This window comes from Hemitrygon akajei, chromosome 1 (assembly GCF_048418815.1).
Source record: "Hemitrygon akajei chromosome 1, sHemAka1.3, whole genome shotgun sequence".
NCBI classification, from domain to species: Eukaryota; Metazoa; Chordata; class Chondrichthyes; order Myliobatiformes; family Dasyatidae; genus Hemitrygon; species Hemitrygon akajei.
In genome coordinates this window covers 202,240,467-202,261,777 of record NC_133124.1, presented here as the reverse complement: position 1 = coordinate 202,261,777, position 21,311 = coordinate 202,240,467, and the positions used below count along the sequence as shown (strand labels likewise).

The window sequence follows — 21,311 nt, the reverse complement described above, 5'->3', positions numbered from 1 at the left end:
AGGGACAAGTCCCTGCAACAGTGCTCCTTGAGCCAGAGTTCTTAGGGTCCATTCAAATTCAGAAATTACAATAATAATAGGTTTAAGACTGAAGTGGAAGCATAATTATCATCAATCCTTATAGTTGACAGAGTAGAAAGAAGATAGGTTGTCAGTTAAGCTGAGAATAACAAGATTCTGAGGCCAAACAATTGTCTTCAATATCAGTCATGGCCAGAACTCTAGATTTGCAAGACATACTTTTGGGAAGATTTATAGAGATGGCTTGGTGATCCACATCAAATGTGCACACTACACATTGTGTGTGCGTCAATTGAAGTTGGAATAGATATTTCACTGACAAAATCCTGAATATTTGAAACTAACGTCACTAATATACAAACAAGAGAAAATCTGCAAACGCTGGAAATCTGAGCAACACACACAAAATGCTGGAGGAACTCAGCAGGCCAGGCAGTATCTATGGAAAAAAGTACAGTCGACATTTCAGGCCGAAACCCTTCGGCAGGCCCGGAGAAAGAAAGCTGTGGAGTAGATTTGGAAGGTGGGGGAGGGGGGGCAGGGGAGAGAGAAATGCCAGACAATAGGTGAAACTTGAAGGGGGAGGGATGAAGCAAAGAGCTAGGAAGTTGATTGGTGAACAAGACAGAAGGCAATGGATTAAAGAAGAAAGTGGGGGGGGGTTGACAAGCATCAGACGGAGGCAATGGGTGGGCAAGGAGATAACATGAGAGAGGGACAAGGGGATGGGAAGTGGTAAAGGGGGGAGGGGTTGAAGGCATTACTGGACGTGTGAGAAATTGATGTACATGCAATCAGATTGGAGACTACCCAAACGGAATATAAGGTGCTGTTCCTTCAACCTAGTGTGGCCTTATCCTAACAGTGGAGGAGGCCATGGATGGACTATCAGAATGGGAATGGGAAGTGGAATTAAAATGGTTGGCCACTGGGAAATCCCACTTGTTCTGGCGGATGGAGCGTCGTTGCTCCGCGAAGGTCTCCCAATCTACATCGGATATCACCGATATACAAGAGGCCACACCAGGAGCCCCGAAGAGAGTATATGACCCCAACAGACTCACAGGTGAATAATTTCAGGTCACCTGGCTCCCATCATCTTATTTTTACTATGGAAGTCCAGTCCCTATACACCTCCATCCCCCACCAGGAAGACCTCAAAGCTCTCCATTTCTTTCTTGTCACCGGACCCAACAGTTCACCTCCACCACCAAACTCCTCCGCTTAGTGGAACTTGTCCTCACCCTAAATAATTTCTCCTTTGGGTCCTCCCACTTCCTTCAAACAAAAGGGGTAGCCATAAGTACTCTCATGGGTCCCAGCTATACCTGCCTGTTTGTCAGCTATGTGGAACAGTCTATGTTGCAAGACTACTCTGGTGACCGTCCTGCACTTTTTCTACGCCACAGCAATGACTGCATTGGTGTTGCTCCCTGCACCCAGGCTGAACTCGTCGATTTCATCCACTTTGCCTCCAACTTCCACCCAGCCCTCAAATTCACCCGGTCCATTTCTGACACTTCCCTTCCATTTCTCGATCTCACTGTCTCTATCTCTGGAGACAGCTTATCCACCGATGTCCATGATAAACCAACAGACTCTCACAGCTACCTGGACTATAGCTCGTCCCACCACGCTACTTGTAAAAACGCCATCCCCTTCTTTCAATTCCTCTGTCTCCACCGCATTTGCTCTCAGGACGAGACTTTTTATTTTAGAACAAAGGAGATGTCCTCCTTTTTCAAGGAAATGAGCTTCCCTCCACCATCAATGCTGCCCTCAACCGTACCACTTCCATTTCACTCGCGTCTGCTCTTACCCCATCCTCCCACCACACTACCAGGGACAAGGTTCCTCTAGTCCTCACCTACCACCCCACCAGCCTCCACATTCAGCACATAATTCTTCGAAACCTCTGCCACCTCCAATGGGATCCCACCACCAAACACATCTTTCCCTCCCCCCCCCCCCCCACTTTCTGCTTTCCACAGGGATCATTCCCTATCAACTCCCTTGTCCATTCGTCCCTCCCCACTGATCTCCCTGCAGGCACTTATCCTTGCAAGCAGAAAAAGTGCTTCACCTCCCCCACTACCATTAAGGGCCCCAGAAAGTCTTTCCAGGTGAGGCGACACTTCGCTTCTGAGTCTGTTGGGGTCATATACTGTGTTCGGTGCTCCCAGTATGGCCTCTTGTATATCGGTGAGATCTAACATAGATTGGGAGAGCATCTACACTCCATCCATCAGAACAAGCGGGATCTCCCAGTGGCCACCCATTTTAATTCACTTCCCATTCCCATTCAGATATATTTATCATGGCCTTCTCCACTTTCAGGAGAAGGCCCACACTTAACGTTGGAGGATAACAAGATGCTGAGGCCAAGCAACACATATTCCGTTTCGGTAGTCTCCAACCTGATGGCATCAACATCAATTTCTCAGATCTCCAGTAATGCCTCCACCCCCTTCACCATTTCCCATCCCCTTGTCCCTCTCTCATGTTATCTCATTACCTGACCATTGCCTCCCCCTGGTGCTCCTTCTTCCCTTTCTTCTTTCTTCCTTGGCCTTCTGTCTCTTTCACCAATCAACTTCCTACCTCTTCGCTTCATCGCTCCTTCTCCAAGCTTCACCTATTGTCTGGCGTTTCTCTCTCCCCTACCTCCACCTTTCAAATCTACTCCTCAGCTTTTTTTCTCCAGCCCTGCCGAAGGGTTTTGGCCCAAAACGTCAACTATATTTTTTTCCAAAGATGCTGCCACAGTTGCTGAGTTCCTCCAGCATTTTGTGTGTGTCACTAATATGCAGTTTGCTTCTTTGAACCTCACTGGGTGCAAAATGGCTGCCACATTTGACATGCAATCTCACAATTATGGACTTCAAATCATTGTATGATTTGATCAGTGAGATTTCAGCAGCAGTAACTGTTGTTTAGTTTGTAGCAGTCTCACCTCTAAGGAAATATATTTAAAATTCCATTCCATAGCTGAGTACAAAAAAACTAGTCTATTAGTTATTGCTGTACTAAAGGAAAGAAAAATGAAACGTTAATACTTTGGAAAAACTTCTTAAGTGTAGCAGAGAACACATTATGCTATATCCATATTGTCTCCCTGACATTACAGTGAAAAGATTTTGAGGTTCATCCCATTCCTGTTTTGTATGAATTATGAAGGATATGTTGAACAGTAAAAAAAATATGATTTGTGGCTTAATTTCACAGCTGCTGATTGTCTCAGGCTTCTGAGAATTAGAAGGAACCAGTATATTAACTTCATAACCTCGAGGAAGGAGTACAGAACTGCCAGATGTCCCAACTAGTTAAGATTGTAGCTTCATCTGCTTCCTCAGAGGGACGTGAAAGATCACATGGTAGTCCTTGAAGAAGCACAGAGTTGCTATAATTGGTACCCTTGACAAACCAGTTTATACAGTCATTTGTGGGAGTGGTTATGTGCAAATTATCTGCCACATTTCAGCATCACAATGACTACTCTTTGAAAGTAATTAATTAGCTAGAGAGATAGATGCTTTATTAATCCAAAAGGAAATTAGTGTCATGGTAGCATTACAATTGCACAGATATACAAATATTAGAAGAAAGAAAGAATAAAATTAAGTTACCTCAAAAATAAGATACACAGGTCAAAAATTACAAGATTTACACTGATAAAATGGCAGTGCAAGAATTACTGCAATGTTATACAATAATGGATGCACATTCACACCATCCAGATAAGAAGCGATGGTGGTATTGCACAGGATGTTGACAATAGCAGGGTGTGGTAAACAGAGTTTAAACAGAGGGGGTTGAACAGGAGGGGGTCATCCCTTCCCCGGCTATAGGTTGACTCATTATAGAGCCTAATGGCTGAGGGTAAGAATTACCTTACTGTATATAGCGCTATTGGAGCAGCACAGATGTTTTAGTCTATTACTGAAAGTATTCCTCTGTTCATCCACGGAAACATGCAAAGGGTGAGAAACATTGTCTAGAATTGCCAGGATTTTCCAGAGGGTCCTTTGTTCTACCACAGCCTCCAATATGTCCAGTTTGACTCCTATAACAGATCCAGCCTTTCGAATCGGTTTACTGCCTCAACATACCACGGCATAGAAGACTGTACTGGTGACAACAGACTGGTAGAACATATGAAAGGGAGACCTGCATACTCCAAAGGACTCAGTCACCTCAAAAAGAAGAGGGACTCTAGCCGTACTGGTACAAAGCCTTTACATTGGTACTGCACTCAAGTCTACCATCCAGGTGCACCTCATCATCAATAGTAATAGGGAACAGTACAGGCTTGGTCTTCCTAAAGTCCATCACTTTTTTAATATCTTATTGTTGCTGAGATGCAAATGATTCAGCTTGCACCATTCGACAAAGTCCTCCACCAGGGCCTTCTATTCATCCTCCTGTCCTCCCTGTATACACCCAACTATTGTTGAGTCATCAGAGAATTTCTGCAGATAACATGACTCAATGTGGTATCTAAGGTTCGAGGTATACTGAGTCAAAAGGAAGGGAACCAATACGGTCCCCAGTGATGGCCGCAGTGCTGCTTACAGCAATATCTGTAACACAGCTACACAAACTGTGGTCTGCCAGTTAGGTAGTCCATTATCCGGGATACAATAGAAGTGCCACTCTGCATTGAACGGAGCTTTTCCCCCAGCAATGAGGGCCGCATAGCATTGAAGGCACTTGAGAAATCAAAAAACATGGTCCTCACAGCGCTGCCCCGCTTATCCAAATGGGAGTAAGCTCTGTTTAACAGGTAGATGATAGCATCATCAACGCTAATGTGCTCCTGGTAGGCGAAATACAGGGGATTGCGGGCTGATCTGACCAGGGCTTGCAGGTGAGTCAGGACCAGCTTCTCCAGGGTCTTCATGACGTGTGAGGTCAGGGCCACTGGACAGTAGTCATTCAAGAATTTTGGTTGGCCCTTCTTGGGTACTAAAACCACACATGATGTTTTCCACAAAGTCAAGACCCTTTCCAGGCTGAGACGGAGATTGGAAATGCACTGGGGAACTCCACACTGCTGGTCAGCACACTCCTTCAGGACACTGGGGTTCACACCTTCCGGTCCCGCTGCTTTGCCATGTCTGAGTATCCCCAAAGCCCTTCTTACCTGCTCAGTAGTGAAGGTGAGTCCATGATGACTAGAGGGGAAGGCAGGGGCTAGAGGAGGTGAAGATCGGGACAACAGCAGTTGGTAAGTGGAGGTGTGGATGATAGGTGCAGGGGAAGGAGGAGGGTGCAGACAGTGGTAGTCTGTGTTTTTCAAACACGTTTTGAACTGGAGGGGCGAGGAGGGAGAAGGAGAGGCATTTGTGCTGAGGGACCATTGGGTGCCTCAGCATCTGGACTAGTGTGCTGAGTGGGGTGTGAACAGGAGGGCAATTGTCAAACCTATTGAAGAATTGGTTTAACTCATTAGTCCATTCATGGATGTCTCCAAGGCTCTACAGCTTGGCTGACTGAAGCCAGTGATGTTCTTCATGCCTATCCAAACCTCCCATGTGCTACTCTGTCCAAGCTTGTTCTCCAGCTCTCTCCTGTATTCCTCTTTAGCCACTTTGATCCTTTCCTTTAGCTCCCTCTGCATGTTTCAATTCCTCCCCATCTCCTGATCTAAAGGCTCTTTTTTGTGGTTGAGAAGAGCCTTCAGATCACTGGTGACCTATGGTTTGTTGTTAGGGAAGCAGCAAACAGTTCTTGATGGTATTACAGTGTGCACACAGAAGTTGATGTAGCTAGTGATGCAATCAGTAAGTCCATTAATGTCCACCCCCTATAGTTCACAAAGCACATTCCAGTCAGTAACCTCAAAGCAGCCCGTCAAAGTCTTGATGGCCTCTGGTGACCATTTCTTTACCGTCATGGTGGTAATGAGCTGTTGCTGTACTTTGGGCTTATACAAGGGCATGAGGTGAACCAGGTTGTGATCTGATCTTCCAAGTGGGGGGAGAGCTGTGGAGCTGTATGCATCTTTAACATTTGTGTATGAGACTTGTATGACACTTGACAAATTGATTGAAGGTCAAGAGAGAAACATGGTTGAAGTCTCCCGCTACTGCAATGAATGCATTGGAGTGTTGAGTCTGGAGTCTTATGACGGTAGTGGGTATGACATAACAAGCAAACTCAGGACTGCGTCGGGAAGGCAGGATGTAAACATTGAGCAATATGGCGTAGCTAAATTCAAGCAGCAGATAATACAGACACAAATTCACAGCAAGCATTTCGATGTCTGGACTGCAGATTTGTCCTTTCACAGAAATGTGACTGGGATTACACCATCTGTTGTTCACAAGCACAGCAAGCCTACCTCCCTTCTTCTTACTGCACCTTACATTAACTCTGTCTGCTCATAGTGTTGAAAACCCATTCACAGCAGCGTTGGAATCCAGGATTTGCTCGTGTAGCCACGTCTCGGTGAAACACGTGACATGCATTCCCAGTATTAGTTCTGTGTCCTCATGAGTATTGCTAGTTCCTTCATTTTATTTGCCAGCAATCTTACGTTCCCCACAATGATAGGAAGGAGATATGATTCATATCTCCATCTCTTGTTGTGCCGCTTTTTACCTGATCTGCAGCCTTGGTACCTCCATCTCAGCTCATTTGGAATATCGAGCTTCTGCTGGGCAAACAAAGGCTGCTTCCTGGCTGCTAGTAGCTGCTCCCTTGTATATACATTGCCTCCACTACTGCAGCCAAAGCACTCACTGGAATAAAGTATCCCAAGAGCCAGAAGAATGATGAAGATGTTCTAAACAGATTAATGTCTGTTGATATTTCTCAGAGTTGCTAGCCAGTACAAAAACAAGAGAAAGAAACATGCAAAATAAAGTTAAGAGAAACACATGAAGCTACTGTAACATGCTGCCGCCTCGCAAAGCACACTCAAGCACACATTAGTGAAGTGCTTTGAGATGTCCTGAAACATACTTCATAAGTCCTATGTTCTATGTCTCCCTGCAAATTCACAAGTGCTGTTAATGAGTTCATTAAAAATTAATGAGCTGAAAATACCACTGAACTCCTGTAATAAAAATGTATACACAACATTAGATTTAGTAACCAAAAATGTACCACCAAAATTAGGAGCCAGGAACAAGCTATTCAGGCCTGCTCCAATATTAGGTAAGATCTTGGCTGATCTGCCACTTCTTACCCATTTACCTGCTCTGCCCCTAAGCCTCAACTCATTTACTGATTAAAAAACAATCTCAGGTCTTCCACAGCTCTCTGTGACAAGGAGTTCAAAAGACTCACAATCCTAAGAGAAGAAACTCTCTCTCATCTCAGTCTTAAATGGGCACCACTTTATCCTTAGATCGTGCCACTGGTTCTGGACTCCCCCATGACAGGAACCATCTGTTTAGCATTTCAGCTGTCTAGCCTCCTAAGGACCTTTTTTTTACTGCATTAAACCACCTCTCATTCTTCTAAACTCCAGTGAATAGAGTCCTAACCTGTTTATGCAACACATATAAATGCTGAAGGAATTCAGCAAGTCAGGCAGCATCTATAGAGGGGAACAAATGAATGCTACATGATCTTGCTGAGTTCCTCCAGCATTTTGTGTGTGTACTAAATATTTCCAGAATCAGCAGAACCTCTTGTGTCCCAAACTGTTAAACCCTTCTTCAAGGAACAACCCTTCTCTAGTTTGTTCCATCCTAGTGAACATTCACTAAAACTGCGTCCAATCAAGTAATATCTTAAGTAGAGGATCAAAACTGTTCAATGTGGTTTCAATGGCACTTTGTACAACTGCAGAAAAATTTCCCTCAGTTTTGTACTCCATTTACTTGAAATAAAAGCCAATGGTCCATTAGCCTTTCTTATGACCTACTTCACTTTCGTGCTAGCTTTCTCTGTTTCATTCACAAGGAACCCAAGCCTGTTTGCTGCAGCTCTCTGCAGTTTTTCTCTATTCTCTACCAGTTAGAATTACATGCTAATTTGTGCATTTTAATCAATAAGATTAAAAGGAAAAGCTGGTCTGTCACTTACCAAATCATTCCTTCAAAGAGGTTGTGGATTATAAGATGGGACTGAGTCACTACTATTAACAGAGTCACATGGGTCCATCCAAACTGTGAAGTGAAAAAATCAACATCAAACACCAGGCATAGAAGGTTGTGAAATCAGACTAGGTTACTAACACATTAGTTTAACAGAATTTAATCAACTGACACAAAAAGGGGCTGTGTGCTTAGCCCCCTGCTATACTAATTTTACACTTATGACCGTGTCTAAGCACAGTCTCAATACCATATTCAAGTTTGTTCACGACACCACTGTCATCGGTTGAATCAAAGATGATGGCAAGTCAGCATATAGAAGGGAGATTGAAAATCTGACTAAGTGGTGCCTCAACAACTACCTCTTACTCAATGTCAGCAAGACAAAGAAGCTGATGATTTACTTCACCATGAGGAAACCAGAGGTCCATGAGCCAGTCGACATCAGAGGATCAGAGGCAGAGAGGGTCAGCAACTTTAAATTCCTCAGTGTATTCATTTCGAAGGACCTGTCCTGGGTCCAGCATGCAAGTGAAATTACGAAGAAAGCATGGTAGCTCCTCTACTTCCTTAGGAGTTTGTAAGTATTTGGCATGACAGCTAAAACTCTGACAAACTTCCATAGATGTGTGGGGGAGAGCATATTGACTGGCTGCATCACAGACTGGTATGGAAACACCAATGCCTTGCATGGAAAATCCCTACAAAAAGTAGCAGATACGGTCCAGTCCATCTCAGGTAAAGCCATCCCCACCACTGAACACATCGACACAAAGTATTGTCACAGGAAATCAGCATCCATCATCAGGGATTACCACCATCCTGGTCATGCTCTCTTCCCGTTGCTGCCATCAGGAAGGAGGTACAGGAGCCTTGGGACTCACATCACCATGTTCAGGCCCAGTTAATACCCTTCAACCATCAGGCTTTTGAACCAAAGGGTATAACTTCACTCAACTTTACTTGCCCCATCATTGAAATGTTCCTACAACCTATGGCCTCACTTTCATGGACTCATCATCTCGTTCTCAATATTTATTGCTTATTTATTACATCTTATTTTTTCTGTTATGTATTTACACTGTTGTCTTTTGCACACGGGTTGAACGTCCAAGTTGGTGCAGTCTTTCATTGATTTTATTATGATTATTATTCTATTATGATTTTACTGAGTCTGCCCGCAAGAAAATGAATCTCAGGGTTGTAGTTGGTGACATATATGTAGCTTCACACAAATTTTCTTTGAACTTTGAAATTGGAGTTTTGTGTGTCAGCACACTATTCTCTACAAAGTCACCACAGGCACTGAAACTGAACCGTGACGGAGCTGATCAGCCTTCCAAAAGGTTCACATACAAACAAGCTATTCAGTAGGTAACTTGGCCCTTAACCCATTCCACCAACTACTAAAGTTATGGCTGATCTAACTGTGACTTAACTTCACATTCAACTCTATCCACAGTAACCTTTCACTTACTTTATCAAAAAATGCACCTCTGGTTTATAAATACTCAAAGCCTGTAAAGTTAATGAATCAGAAACCAAGGTCATTAGCTATGAGTGACTGAGGAACCCACTTGGTGGGTATGTTCTGGATACTATTTTAAAAATGTATAGACAAATTATGACAATTAGTCATCCTGGCACAAAAATAAATCAAGAAAGATGGGCAAAGTGTGGGTTGCAAATAAAATTAGGGATAGTATTAGACCCTGGGTTCTCAGACAAAGCAACAGCCCCAAGGACTGAGTGCAGTTTAGAATTCAGCAAAGGACATAAAGATTGGTTGTAAGAGGCAAGGTGAAGTATGAAAGTAAGCTTGCAGTGAACATAAAAGCTGACCATAAAAGCTTCAATAAATATAAAAAGTAAGGAAGGTTAGTGAATCCAAATGTAGGTCTACAGTCAGAAATGGGTTAGTTGTTGGGAAATTGTAGTCAATTTAATATCATTTTTGGCTCTGCCTTCATAAAGAAGAGTTCAAATAACCTCCCATATGTTAAGGAATCAGAGCCTAGTGAGAAGGAAGAACTACAGTAACAAGTACTTAATAGGCCTTATGACTGGCAACCCTCTCTCACATCTGAAAATCTGTATCTCAGAGAAACAAAGAAAGTTGCCCTGGAAATACAGACGTATTGCCAGTAACCTTCAAGACTATCAAGCTGTTCCAATAGATTGGAAGATGGCAAATCAAACTCCACTATGAAAAAAAGAGAGGAAAAATCAGGAATTAAAGTTCACCTAATGTTAACAGAAGGGAATGCCATAGTCTATTACAAAAGATCATATAACAGACATGAGATCAGAACTGGACAAAGTCAGCAAATGCTTATGTCAGGGAAATCAAACTTAACAAATATATTGGAGTTTTTTTTTAAGGCTATTACTATCAGAAAAGGTAAGAGTGAACCAGTAGATATAACGTACTTATATTTAGGGGTTTTGATAAGATCCCACATAAGATGTTTGTGTGCAAAATAAAAGCACCTGGGATTTAGGGTAATATACTAGCATACACTGAAAATTGCTTTACAGACAGGATGTAAACACAGGAGTAAATGAGTTTTTATTTAGCTAGCTGGAATCTTTCTTTGCCATCAGCTCACACCTCCATCTGTTCACAATATACAGTACCTGCACTGGAATTTGTGGATCCTGGATTGGCATCTACAGTCAACTGATGATCCACCAATAGACAATCCCTTAGGAGAACATCATACTCGACTCAAATGACTGCACTATTCCAATCTAGGTGAGGAAACTGAATGGTGGGTGAATTGGCAAATGCTTGGCAAAAGCAGTACAAGACGCAGTACACTAATATAAGCAGTACAACTGTGAGAATAAAACAGAAAGACTTTATTTAGTGAATGTTAATGGTAATAGATTTGGAGCTGAAACCTGGACATCATTGTATGCCAGTCACAGAAAGACAGTGTTCTGATGCAGTGAGTACTTAGGAAGGTGAATGGTAGTAGGTTAGCCTTCATTGCAACAGGATTTGCGCATAGAAACAAAGATGTCTTGACACTGTTGTACGAAGCTCTGGTAAGACGACGTCTGGAACTATATACCAGTTTTCGCCTCCTTATCTGAGGAAGGTTGATCTTGCCATGGTGTAATGGAGAGAAAGCAACAAAGTTCTACACAACTGATTCCTGCATCGGCATATGAACTAACATATGAAGTGAGATTGGATTTATTACCATTTTCACTGGAGTGTAGAAGAATGAGAGGGGATCATATGGAAACTAAAGCGGCTGAGAAGTCTAGAACTGGAGATCACAATCTCAAGATATAGGATATGCCATTTAGATCAACAGATATGTCTTGAACTAGATGATGGCTAGGCCACACAATCATTAAATAGATTCAGAAAGAAGACAGATATATTTCCTACTGCTAAAGGGATCAAGAGATTTGGAGAGAAAGCATTAACAGGGTATTGAAGTGGACAGTCATCATGCTCACAGTGAATGTTTGAGCAGGCTCAAAGGACTGAATACTCTATTCCTGCTTCTAGTTGCTATGTTTTTGTTTCCACCACTCTTAAGAAAATAACTCCAAAAAAGTTTAAGTATCCAAAAGAGAAAATAAATAATCACTCAACAACACACACAAAATGCTGGTGGAACACAGCAGGCCAGGCAGCATCTATAGGGAGAAGCGCTGTCGACGTTTCGGGCCAAGACCCTTCGTCAGGACTAACCGAAAGGAAAGATAGTAAGAGATTTGAAAGTAGTGGGGGGAGGGGGAAATGCGAAATGATAGAAGACCAGAGGGGGTGAGATGAAGCTAAGAGCTGGAAAGGTGATTGGCGAAAGTGATTCAGACCTGGAGAAGGGAAAGGATCATGGGACGGGAGGCCTCAGGAGAAAGACGGGGGGGGGGAGCACCAGAGGGAGATGGAGAACAGGCAAACAACTAAATATGTCAGGGATGGGGTAAGGGGAGGAGGGGCATTAACGGAAGTTGGAGAAGTCAATGTTCATGCCATCAGGTTGGAGGTGCTGTTCCTCCAACCTGAGTTTGGATTCATTTTGACAATAGAGGAGGCCATGGACAGACATATCAGAATGGGAATGGGATGTGGAATTAAAATGCATGGCCACGGGAGATCCTGCTTTTTCTGACGGACCGAGTGTAGGTCTTCAGCGAACCGGTCTCCCAGTCTGCGTCGGGTCTCACCAATATATAAGAGACCACACCGGGAGCACCAGACGCAGTATACCACACCAGCCGACTCACAGATGAAGTGTCGCCTCACCTGGAAGGACTGTCTGGGGCCCTGAATGGTGGTGAGCGAGGAAGTGTAAGGGCAGGTGTAGCACTTGTTCCGTTTACAAGGATAAGTGCCAGGAGGGAGATTGGTGGGAAGGGATGGGGGGACAAGTGGACAAGGGAGTCGCGTAGGGAGTGATCCCTGCGAAAAGCAGAAAAGGGGGGGAGGGAAAAATGTGTTTGGTAGTGGGATCCCGTTGGAGGTGGCGGAAGTTATGGAGAATTATACGTTGGATATGTTAAATAAATAATCACTCATCTCTTTTAAATTTAAGTAGGCTAACACTTTACAGTTTTCCAGATCACATGACACCATTAAAATTGTTATAACACCTACTTGGTTCCTTGGAAAATCAAGCATAATGGCTTGACTTTAGAATGCTTGTGTGGAGTATGTAACAATGGAATAGACCTGCTGTTGTACATACTACAATACTGTTGGATAATTGGCTTAGGTATTGGAGTTTGTAACATATCCAGCTAGCATGATACATGATCATTTTATTTCTTGTTGCCTCTCTGCCCCATTCCACTACGACAACAGAACAAAATATAACTGGGCCATGAGGGTCAAGTTAGACCCTATACATGCTCTACTGTTAAGTGATGGTGGGCCACTCAGGCCCAGACAACGTGGTGGCCACACCAACCCAGATTATCACGTGTACAGTACAGATTGTCTGGATATAGGTGAAAAGTAAATATGTAGTGCCTTACTCTGACCAAGTGAGTTACGTACCATGTAGAACTGTAGTCGATAGTGCTTCTTCACAAGACTCAGGACAAACATGCAGAATCCTGGGAATAAAAAGGTCCAAGTCACCACCTCTTATTTTTGTTGGAAATTGCTGAAATTAATTTAGTTTTCTATAAATGAACAGTGAAGGCCATTCTTACGTGGTCTCTCTTATATGTTCTCAGAATGTATGGATAGAACTGTTAAACACCCTTGGCCAGGAAGATCCAAGATTCAATTACTTAGTTCAATGACAGTTAACTACCCTTAAATGCATTCTGGCTATTTGATTCAACAACTGAATTTTAGAAGTAGAGTGCAACATATAGGTACTACTGTGTAGCACATTTAGCAAAAGTGTTTGAAGACAAATTTCTGTACCACGGCCTTATCAATTTGGAGCTATGCAGGAAATAGCCTGGTTCACCTCAGTGTTATCCTGTCCTGCTAACTGAAAATGCAGCAGCACCACAACCATTCAAGTTAATTTTGACAGTTTTCTGAGTAATGCTTATTCATTTAAAAAAGGATGCACTGAGTTTTTCAGTCTTTCCAATATGTGATACTGCTTAGTAATCAGATTCAACCGTTGAGAAAAACTCAAACCACAGTTTTCAAATCAAGCAATTTGTGAACATTCTCTTTAACTGAAAACGAGCATTATAAATTTTCTGTGATGGCATAATTTACTTGTTGGAGTTCAGACATGCTGTGGTACAAGAAAAAGTTACGTGTTTCTATTAAGAGACAAGTTCAGTAAGGATATTGAACACCTTGGCATTCTCTGGTTGAGTTATCTATTTAACAATTTAAGCACAAGCTAACAAAGACAGCTTCTAAAAGAGAGCTTAGATTTTCAACCACCAATCAATAAAAAATGCACATTCAAGTTGAAGAAATTTCTTTGAAATCATTCTGAAGCAATCCTGTTTGTGTGTTTCTCCCAATTCTGACCAAGGATCTCCAGTAGATTCAATTGTTGCATAAGGAATCTAGGTTCTACAGTACAATTATAACCTGACCTGGGATTTAATACTGTTAGTCATGATTTCATAATAACAGAGCCCAAAGTGGTTACCACACGCTAACTACTGGCCATAACTACAGACCAAACCCCAGAACTATGGCTGGCTTTCTCTGTAGAAGCATTAATAACTGTCAAAAGGTGACGTCAATTACATCTAAAGACTAACCACAGAGCACCTAAGTGCACAGTACATTTCTGTAGGTGTTGTTTTGACTTCCTGTTAACCTTTAACATATTTGTTATCTTAGCATGAACAATATATTAATATAATCTCTTATGTTTTATAATTGAATAAGAAACAAAAATAAATGTATAAATAGTACATAAGACAGTTTCTAGAATGCTTTGAATTGTTAATATCTATCTTTTCCTCAAGTCCTGCTCTTTGGGAATTTAGACTTTTATTTGCTGTTATAATTCAGCTTGTATCATTTCCTCTGTGTTTCCACACACATCACCATCATCACTATGCTTAACACCATTTAACCATTTAATACATAGAAAAAACCTGTGGCACAATTAACTCTCAATAAATCATGCCAAAGGTAATGAATCCTATATGAACTAGAGTCAGAGGAGCTGATTCAATAGGCCGAATGGCCTAAGTCTGCCTCTATATCTTATGATTTTATGGACATTGGTGGGCATATTTTATATATTTCCTCCCGCAATAATTACACTGCATTCAAAATGTAACTGCTGTCTGTCTTAAGCATGGATTAATGTATTTGTATCTTCAGTCTACAGATAGACTTGATGCTGCCATTGTCGGAAATAGCTTGGGATGTAATTAGACATTTTGGAACCCATTTGATGTATCTTGTCAGATGGAGTTATCCTATTGTTCAGGAACCCAACATCACTATGTCATTAATATTCGCTTCTGATCTCTCCTGACCCACACAGTCACTTTCCGTTCTATCTCCCACATCAGTTTCCTATGTAACCATTCTTGGCCCCCATAAGGAAATCCCTTTAACAACACAGACCCACTTCCTGAATAAGACAACAGCTTTCAGCAGCTGCTGTATGAACTCTCAAATTAGCATCGTAAATGCTGTAGAACATGTTAGACAAGAGGAATTTATTTTTGACATTTCATAATTTGGCATGAGAGCAAAACGCATTTAACTCATTAAAAATGTGAAAAATTACATTTCTAAATAAAGAAGTTTACTGATAAAATCTCTGCAATCATTGACTGAAGACTTTTATTGATGTTACTTTACAAAATTTCATAAACATGGCACAAAAACACAGTATTACCTGCCAAGTAAAGAGCAAAGGAAATGAAACGATGGTATTTGCTCAGGATCCGGAGAGGTTCCTCCCTCTGAACCAGTGCAAAGAAAGTGTCTGTTACTGTCTCTCCATAGAAAAAGTAATTGGCACATAGTAAGAAATACCTTTAAAAGAAAGACACGAAAAACTTCAAAAAACCTTTTCAGTGGTAAACAACATTTTCAGATACCACATTGTATTAATATCAACAGGCATTTCATTTAAATGAAGGTATCCTGCCTTAGCTCCTGATACCCTAATTCTGGCTTTTCTTACTATGGACTTGGAAATTCCAATACTTTTTAGCCAGTAGTTACAACTTTCCACAGACATGCTCAATCAAAACCCTGCTGCCAATACCATCCTCCTCAGCCATGATTATTGATCTACATTGGCTCTTAATCAATTTCATTACTAAAAGCTCTCAGTCTACCTTTCAAAGATTTTCATGCTCCATGGCTTTGCCAATTTCTATCTTGCAAATTTTTCAAGTCCTAAGAGATATTTGAACTTCAATGCTTCTGGATTTTTGCTCATACCAAATTTAATTATTAATGGATATAGTTTCAGCTACCTTTCTACATATTTTACCTCCTTTAGGGTGTCTCAAAAAACTGCTTATTAAAACTATTCAAATATCTCTTACATCAAATGTCAAATTTTGTTTTACAGCAATGTGTGTAGGTTTGTACGTTAACAATTGGCCGCTGTAATTTGCCTCAAGTGTGTAGGTAAGAGATAGAATCTAGAAGGAGTTGATGGTAAAGGGAGAACAAAATGGGTCAGTGTTAGATTAATGTAAATGGATGCTCAGAGTTGGCAAGGACTCAGCGGGCTAAAGGGGATGTCTCCATGCTGCATTTCTCTATAACTTTATTTCCCTTCTGTGAATGATCTGGAATGCTTTATTACGTCAAAGTGCTTTAAAATATGTTATCGTCGTTGACTATTTAAGGAAGTTTTTTTAGAGCAAATAATACGAAAATTGGCACAGAGAATAATAAGGACTACTTTAATAATGGTGCAGGATCTCAACCTGAAATATCGACCATTCCTTTGCCTCTACAGATGCTGCTTGACCCTCTTCCAGCAGTCTACCTGTTTGCTCCAGATTCCAACATCATAATCTCTTGTTTCTCCATGTCCCTAATATAATAATGACCGGACTATTGCTTTCAATAAGATACACATTAATAAATGCTCTCATGTATCAGTGAACATCAAAGTTGTTAATAATAATTTACACTGGAATTAACTGGGCTTCTCAGGTTTATAGCTCAGATGGAGCTAGCCTTGAAGGATCTTTGATCTCAAACATAAACTTTAATTAGGGTCTTTTAAAAGGTTCCTGGATAGGTACATGGAACTTAGAAAAACAGAAGGCTATGGATAACCTGAGGTAATTTCTAAAGTAAGTACATGTTTGGCACAGCCTTGTGGGCCGAAGGGCCTGTATTATGCTGTAGGTTTTCTATGTTTCTATGTTACTTTACACAACTGCTGCCTTACTTGCTGAGTATTTTTGGTTGTTTTTATTTCACTCTTCCAGCACCTATCATGTTTCTTCATGGAGAGTGCTATAGAAAGACAGTGAAGTACATGGAGAAAATTCCAGTGTTTAATTCTGAAAGCATGGAGAGGGCACTGTTTGAGAAATGAACAATATCACCAAGACCAAGGAGATGGTGGTGGACTTTAGGAGATCTAGGCCTCATATGGAGCCAGTGATCATTAATGGAGAATGTGTGGAGCAGGTTAAGACCTACAAGTATCTGGGAGTACAGTTAGACGAGAAGCTAGACTGGACTGCCAACACAGATGCCTTGTGCAGGAAGGCACAGAGTCGACTGTACTTCCTTAGAAGGTTGGCGTCATTCAATGTCTGTAGTGAGATGCTGAAGATGTTCTATAGGTCAGTTGTGGAGAGCGCCCTCTTCTTTGTGGTGGCGTGTTGGGGAGGAAGCATTAAGAAGAGGGACGCCTCACGTCTTAATAAGCTGGTAAGGAAGGCGGGCTCTGTCGTGGGCAAAGTACTGGAGAGTTTAACATCGGTAGCTGAGCGAAGGGCGCTGAGTAGGCTACGGTCAATTATGGATAACTCTGAACATCCTCTACATAGCACCATCCAGAGACAGAGAAGCAGTTTCAGCGACAGGTTACTATCGATGCAATACTCCTCAGACAGAATGAAGAGGTCAATACTCCCCAATGCCATTAGGCTTTACAATTCTACCGCCAGGACTTAAGAACTTTTTAAAAGCTATTATTAATGCTTTTTGAGATAGTGATTTAGATGCATATCATATTTTTTACTGAGTTAAGTATTGTATGTAATTAGTTTTGCTACAACAAGTGTATGGGACATTTGTACTTCTGATCTGTATCCCAAAACTATATAAACTTACTTTTGGAGAAGGCAGGGAGGGTAATTAGGAAGACAAGCATGGTGAAGTGAGGCAGAGGGTTTCTCCCAATAAGGAACAGTCTTAGCAATTGACAGTTGTAAACTAGAGTGCTTATTTTGTACAATTTTATGGTGAAAGGAGCAAGGCTGAGGGGATGAAAGGTGTGGAGGCTGGGGCTGGTGTGACTCCTGGCATGGATGCAGGGGGTGTTCATTAAGCAAGAATTCAGTCAGAATTACCACAACTAACATTAGTCGGATCCTAGTGATAAAATATGTTCAAAATACAACAGGATAGAATTGAGTAGCTGTAATTTCCAACCTCAGCACCCTTCATGGCTAACTTGCAAACAACTACTCTGGTTGTTCATATGAATGAAGGCATGCATCTATATTTTCATTTCTTGTGACACTAAGGGCTTAATTTTCCCAGCAATATTTCTACCAGTGTGCCTTCAGGCTAAATCTTATCATGTGCTCACCAGCTAAGAGTCCGGAACCATGGCAGATGGTAGGAGTGATAAACGTTGTAACCAATGAGAATAATCTCATGAAAGCATTTGATCTGCACACACAGAACCTAAAGAATTGGTAGAAAAACAAGCAGCTCATGATTTTGGTTTGTTCAAAGTTACATTTGAGCCTGATCACGTGCAACATTTGTGGAAATTGACAAAGAGTTGCATAAATTTTCATAATGATTGGTAAATTTCAACATACTTTTATGAAGATGCAATATTTAGTTTGGAATACATTATAAACAAGGAAATGTTTCGGTTTCAGATATACTCTGAACTCCTCACACAACACAACATTCCCATTACAATTATCCAGCATACTACAACAATACCTTTGACAACATACACAGTTGTAATCACACAGGATCCCAGACTTAACTCTGATGTAAAGTTAAGTGCAGATGTGATATAAGATGTGACATTAGCCTGGAAATATCTCTGTTCGAATTTAATCTGTCAAAGCTTAAAGATGTGCAAATCATGTTTCTATCTAAAAATATGTAGGTAGGTTAACATCTGACTTAAAAATTTTACTCCAAGCAATGTTATGTGAATGCCATTAACTCTATGTACACAATGCAGAATCCAGATAATCAAATTTTATTTCTCACTTGACATAATCAACAGATGCTCCTTCACATATTTGATGTGCCAAGGTCATTCATTTTTATTGTTCTCCAGGAGAATGTCTGAAGTATTACTATTTGACAACTTTCACTTCATCGGGCTGTCAATCATACTGAAGTCAATGTTCACTGTCTACCCTTAAGTCAATAAACAGGTTTGCTTCTCTTTAAAAAGAATGGTAGTTTCACTGATGAAATCAGACATTCACAGAGCTGCAGTTTTTTTTAAATTGGGTGTTAATTTTTAAACAATAAAATTTGAGGGGATCTTGCTATTTCTGTATGCATTTTCAGGTCTTTCCTGATTCATTATTCAGATTCAGATTCAGTTTATTGTCATTTAGAAACCACAAATGCAAGGCAGTTAAAAAATGAGACAACGTTCCTCCAGAATGATATCACAAAAGCATATTATGACAAAACAGACTACACCAGAAAATCCACGTAACGTTTTGCAATCCCCAAACCAGAGTCCAGAGAGGCTGCTGCGTATTAATATCGCGCTACTGTCTAGCGCATTCCCCGGAAAGGAGCTCCAAATCCACTAGACAAAAACAAGACCAAAAACTAAAGCTACAAGACCTGCACAAAACCACATAATTACAACATATAGTTACAACAGTGCAAACAATAGCATAATTGATAAAAAACAGACTATGGGCACAGTAAAAATAGTCCAAGATGTTAAAGGACTGAGTTCAAAAGAAATCACCACAGTTTCCACAAGTCCCCAGGGTCCTGACAGACTCGCCATCCCGGCGGCAGAAGGGAGTACCCCCGCTATGGACTTCCAAGGCGCCGCCCGACTCAGCCTCGCAGACGCAGCACACACCGAAAGCGACCTGAGTCCGTCAAACCTCCGAGCCGACGACCATCCCCTCCGGCACAGTTTCTCCGAGCTCCATCCTCTGCCGAGCGTATTAAGACGGCCCCGCCAACGGCCATCGGCAACGCGACCCCGAGGACTGGGGGCCTGTTCTTCCCAGCAGAGTCCCGGACCTCACAGCAGCAGCAGCAACGAAGAAGGTCTTCCTGGAATTTCCCGATGTTTCTCCGTGCTTCCACGTCCGTTTTCAATCGATTATGATTGCGCACGACACCCCACCTCACAAATAACTGATAATCAGTTCCAGAGTGGCTGCTGCAAGCTGCGTCGCGCCGCCATCTTGGATCACTATACCTGCTATTCTAATATTACAAATTCAACTTTAGAGCTCAAAATAACAAAATCCCCTGTGATCTGCAGTTAAACCTCTTTTGCTCATCTAGCATTGTGCAAAATAGATAATCTTTAGTTTAATTACTGGTTTGCACTGAGACAGCTGACTTCAGTTAGGGTAATGATTTGTGGTATAATCATACAATCAGTGTATCAGTGAGGAGGACCAAATCCATCAGGATTGTAGCTATTGATTATTGTACACCAGACATGATTGACTAATTATGGCATCAAGAAAGAATAGCACTAAGCTCCATATAATGCAGCCCATGGTCAAAATCTTGCTGTCCAAGAAATGGACCGGGTTCCAGTCATAGGGTTGGTTTGTACACTAAAATCCATTTCAGACTGAAAACCACAAATATCTAGACTGACATTTAGTACTGAGGGAAGGTTGTGCCATCCTTCAAGGGAGGATGATGAAGGGTCTTGGCCCAAAATGGTGACTCATTATTCTCATACATATATATGCTGCCTGACCTGCTGAGTTTCTCCAGCGTTTTGTGTATGTCACTCTGGATTTCCAGCATCTGCAGAATCTCTTGTGTAGAATTCTGTATTTTGTACTGGCCAACATTTATCATTCAACTATTAACTAAAAACAGATTACTGAAGCCAAAAATAATACAAAATACAGATCAGCTAGCATCAGTAGAGTGGAGAAATAGGAGTTATTGCTTCAGCACCATAATATTTATTCAGAATTGAGAACATTTAGAAAACAGGCGTGCTTAAACATGCAGGGAAAGGAAAGGAATGGAAATAACAAAAAGAAGTTGGATGCAAGGTGAAAACCAGAAGAAAACAAACACAAATTGGTGTCAAACAGAAGAGAATGTTGAAGGTTTTGATTGGCAGCTAATCTGTCTGAAGTAGAGAGGCCAGTGAAGTACTGGAACTGTGAGATTCAGAACACAGCAAATATCACTATGGAAATAAGATAAAAGAATTCAAATGATAGACAACCAAAATCTCAGTTCCTTGCTTTCAGGCTGAATGGAAGTGTCCCATGTGTTACAATTCACACACTTCTGGTCTCACTACTCTCCTCCCAGCCACCGAGCCTTCCACTTTGTCACACTGCATAAAGATAGAGTTCCATTTGTCTTCACTTTCCATTCTACCAGCCTCCATATTCAACGAAACA

The 21,311-nt window shown here is 41.5% G+C and overlaps 1 protein-coding gene across 1 annotated transcript in view; it reads right to left on the bottom strand.

Annotated features, from left to right (window-relative positions):
• cds2 (CDP-diacylglycerol synthase (phosphatidate cytidylyltransferase) 2) overlaps positions 1–21,311 on the bottom strand; it is a 57,677-nt gene that overhangs the window by 20,965 nt on the left and 15,401 nt on the right. Inside the window, exons 4-7 of the mRNA XM_073058905.1 lie at positions 18,284–18,381; positions 15,383–15,522; positions 13,093–13,151; positions 8,059–8,141 (exon numbers count right to left, since the gene is read on the bottom strand). Coding sequence (XP_072915006.1) covers positions 8,059–8,141; positions 13,093–13,151; positions 15,383–15,522; positions 18,284–18,381 — 380 coding nt within the window. The remainder of the gene's footprint in view (positions 1–8,058; positions 8,142–13,092; positions 13,152–15,382; positions 15,523–18,283; positions 18,382–21,311) is intronic.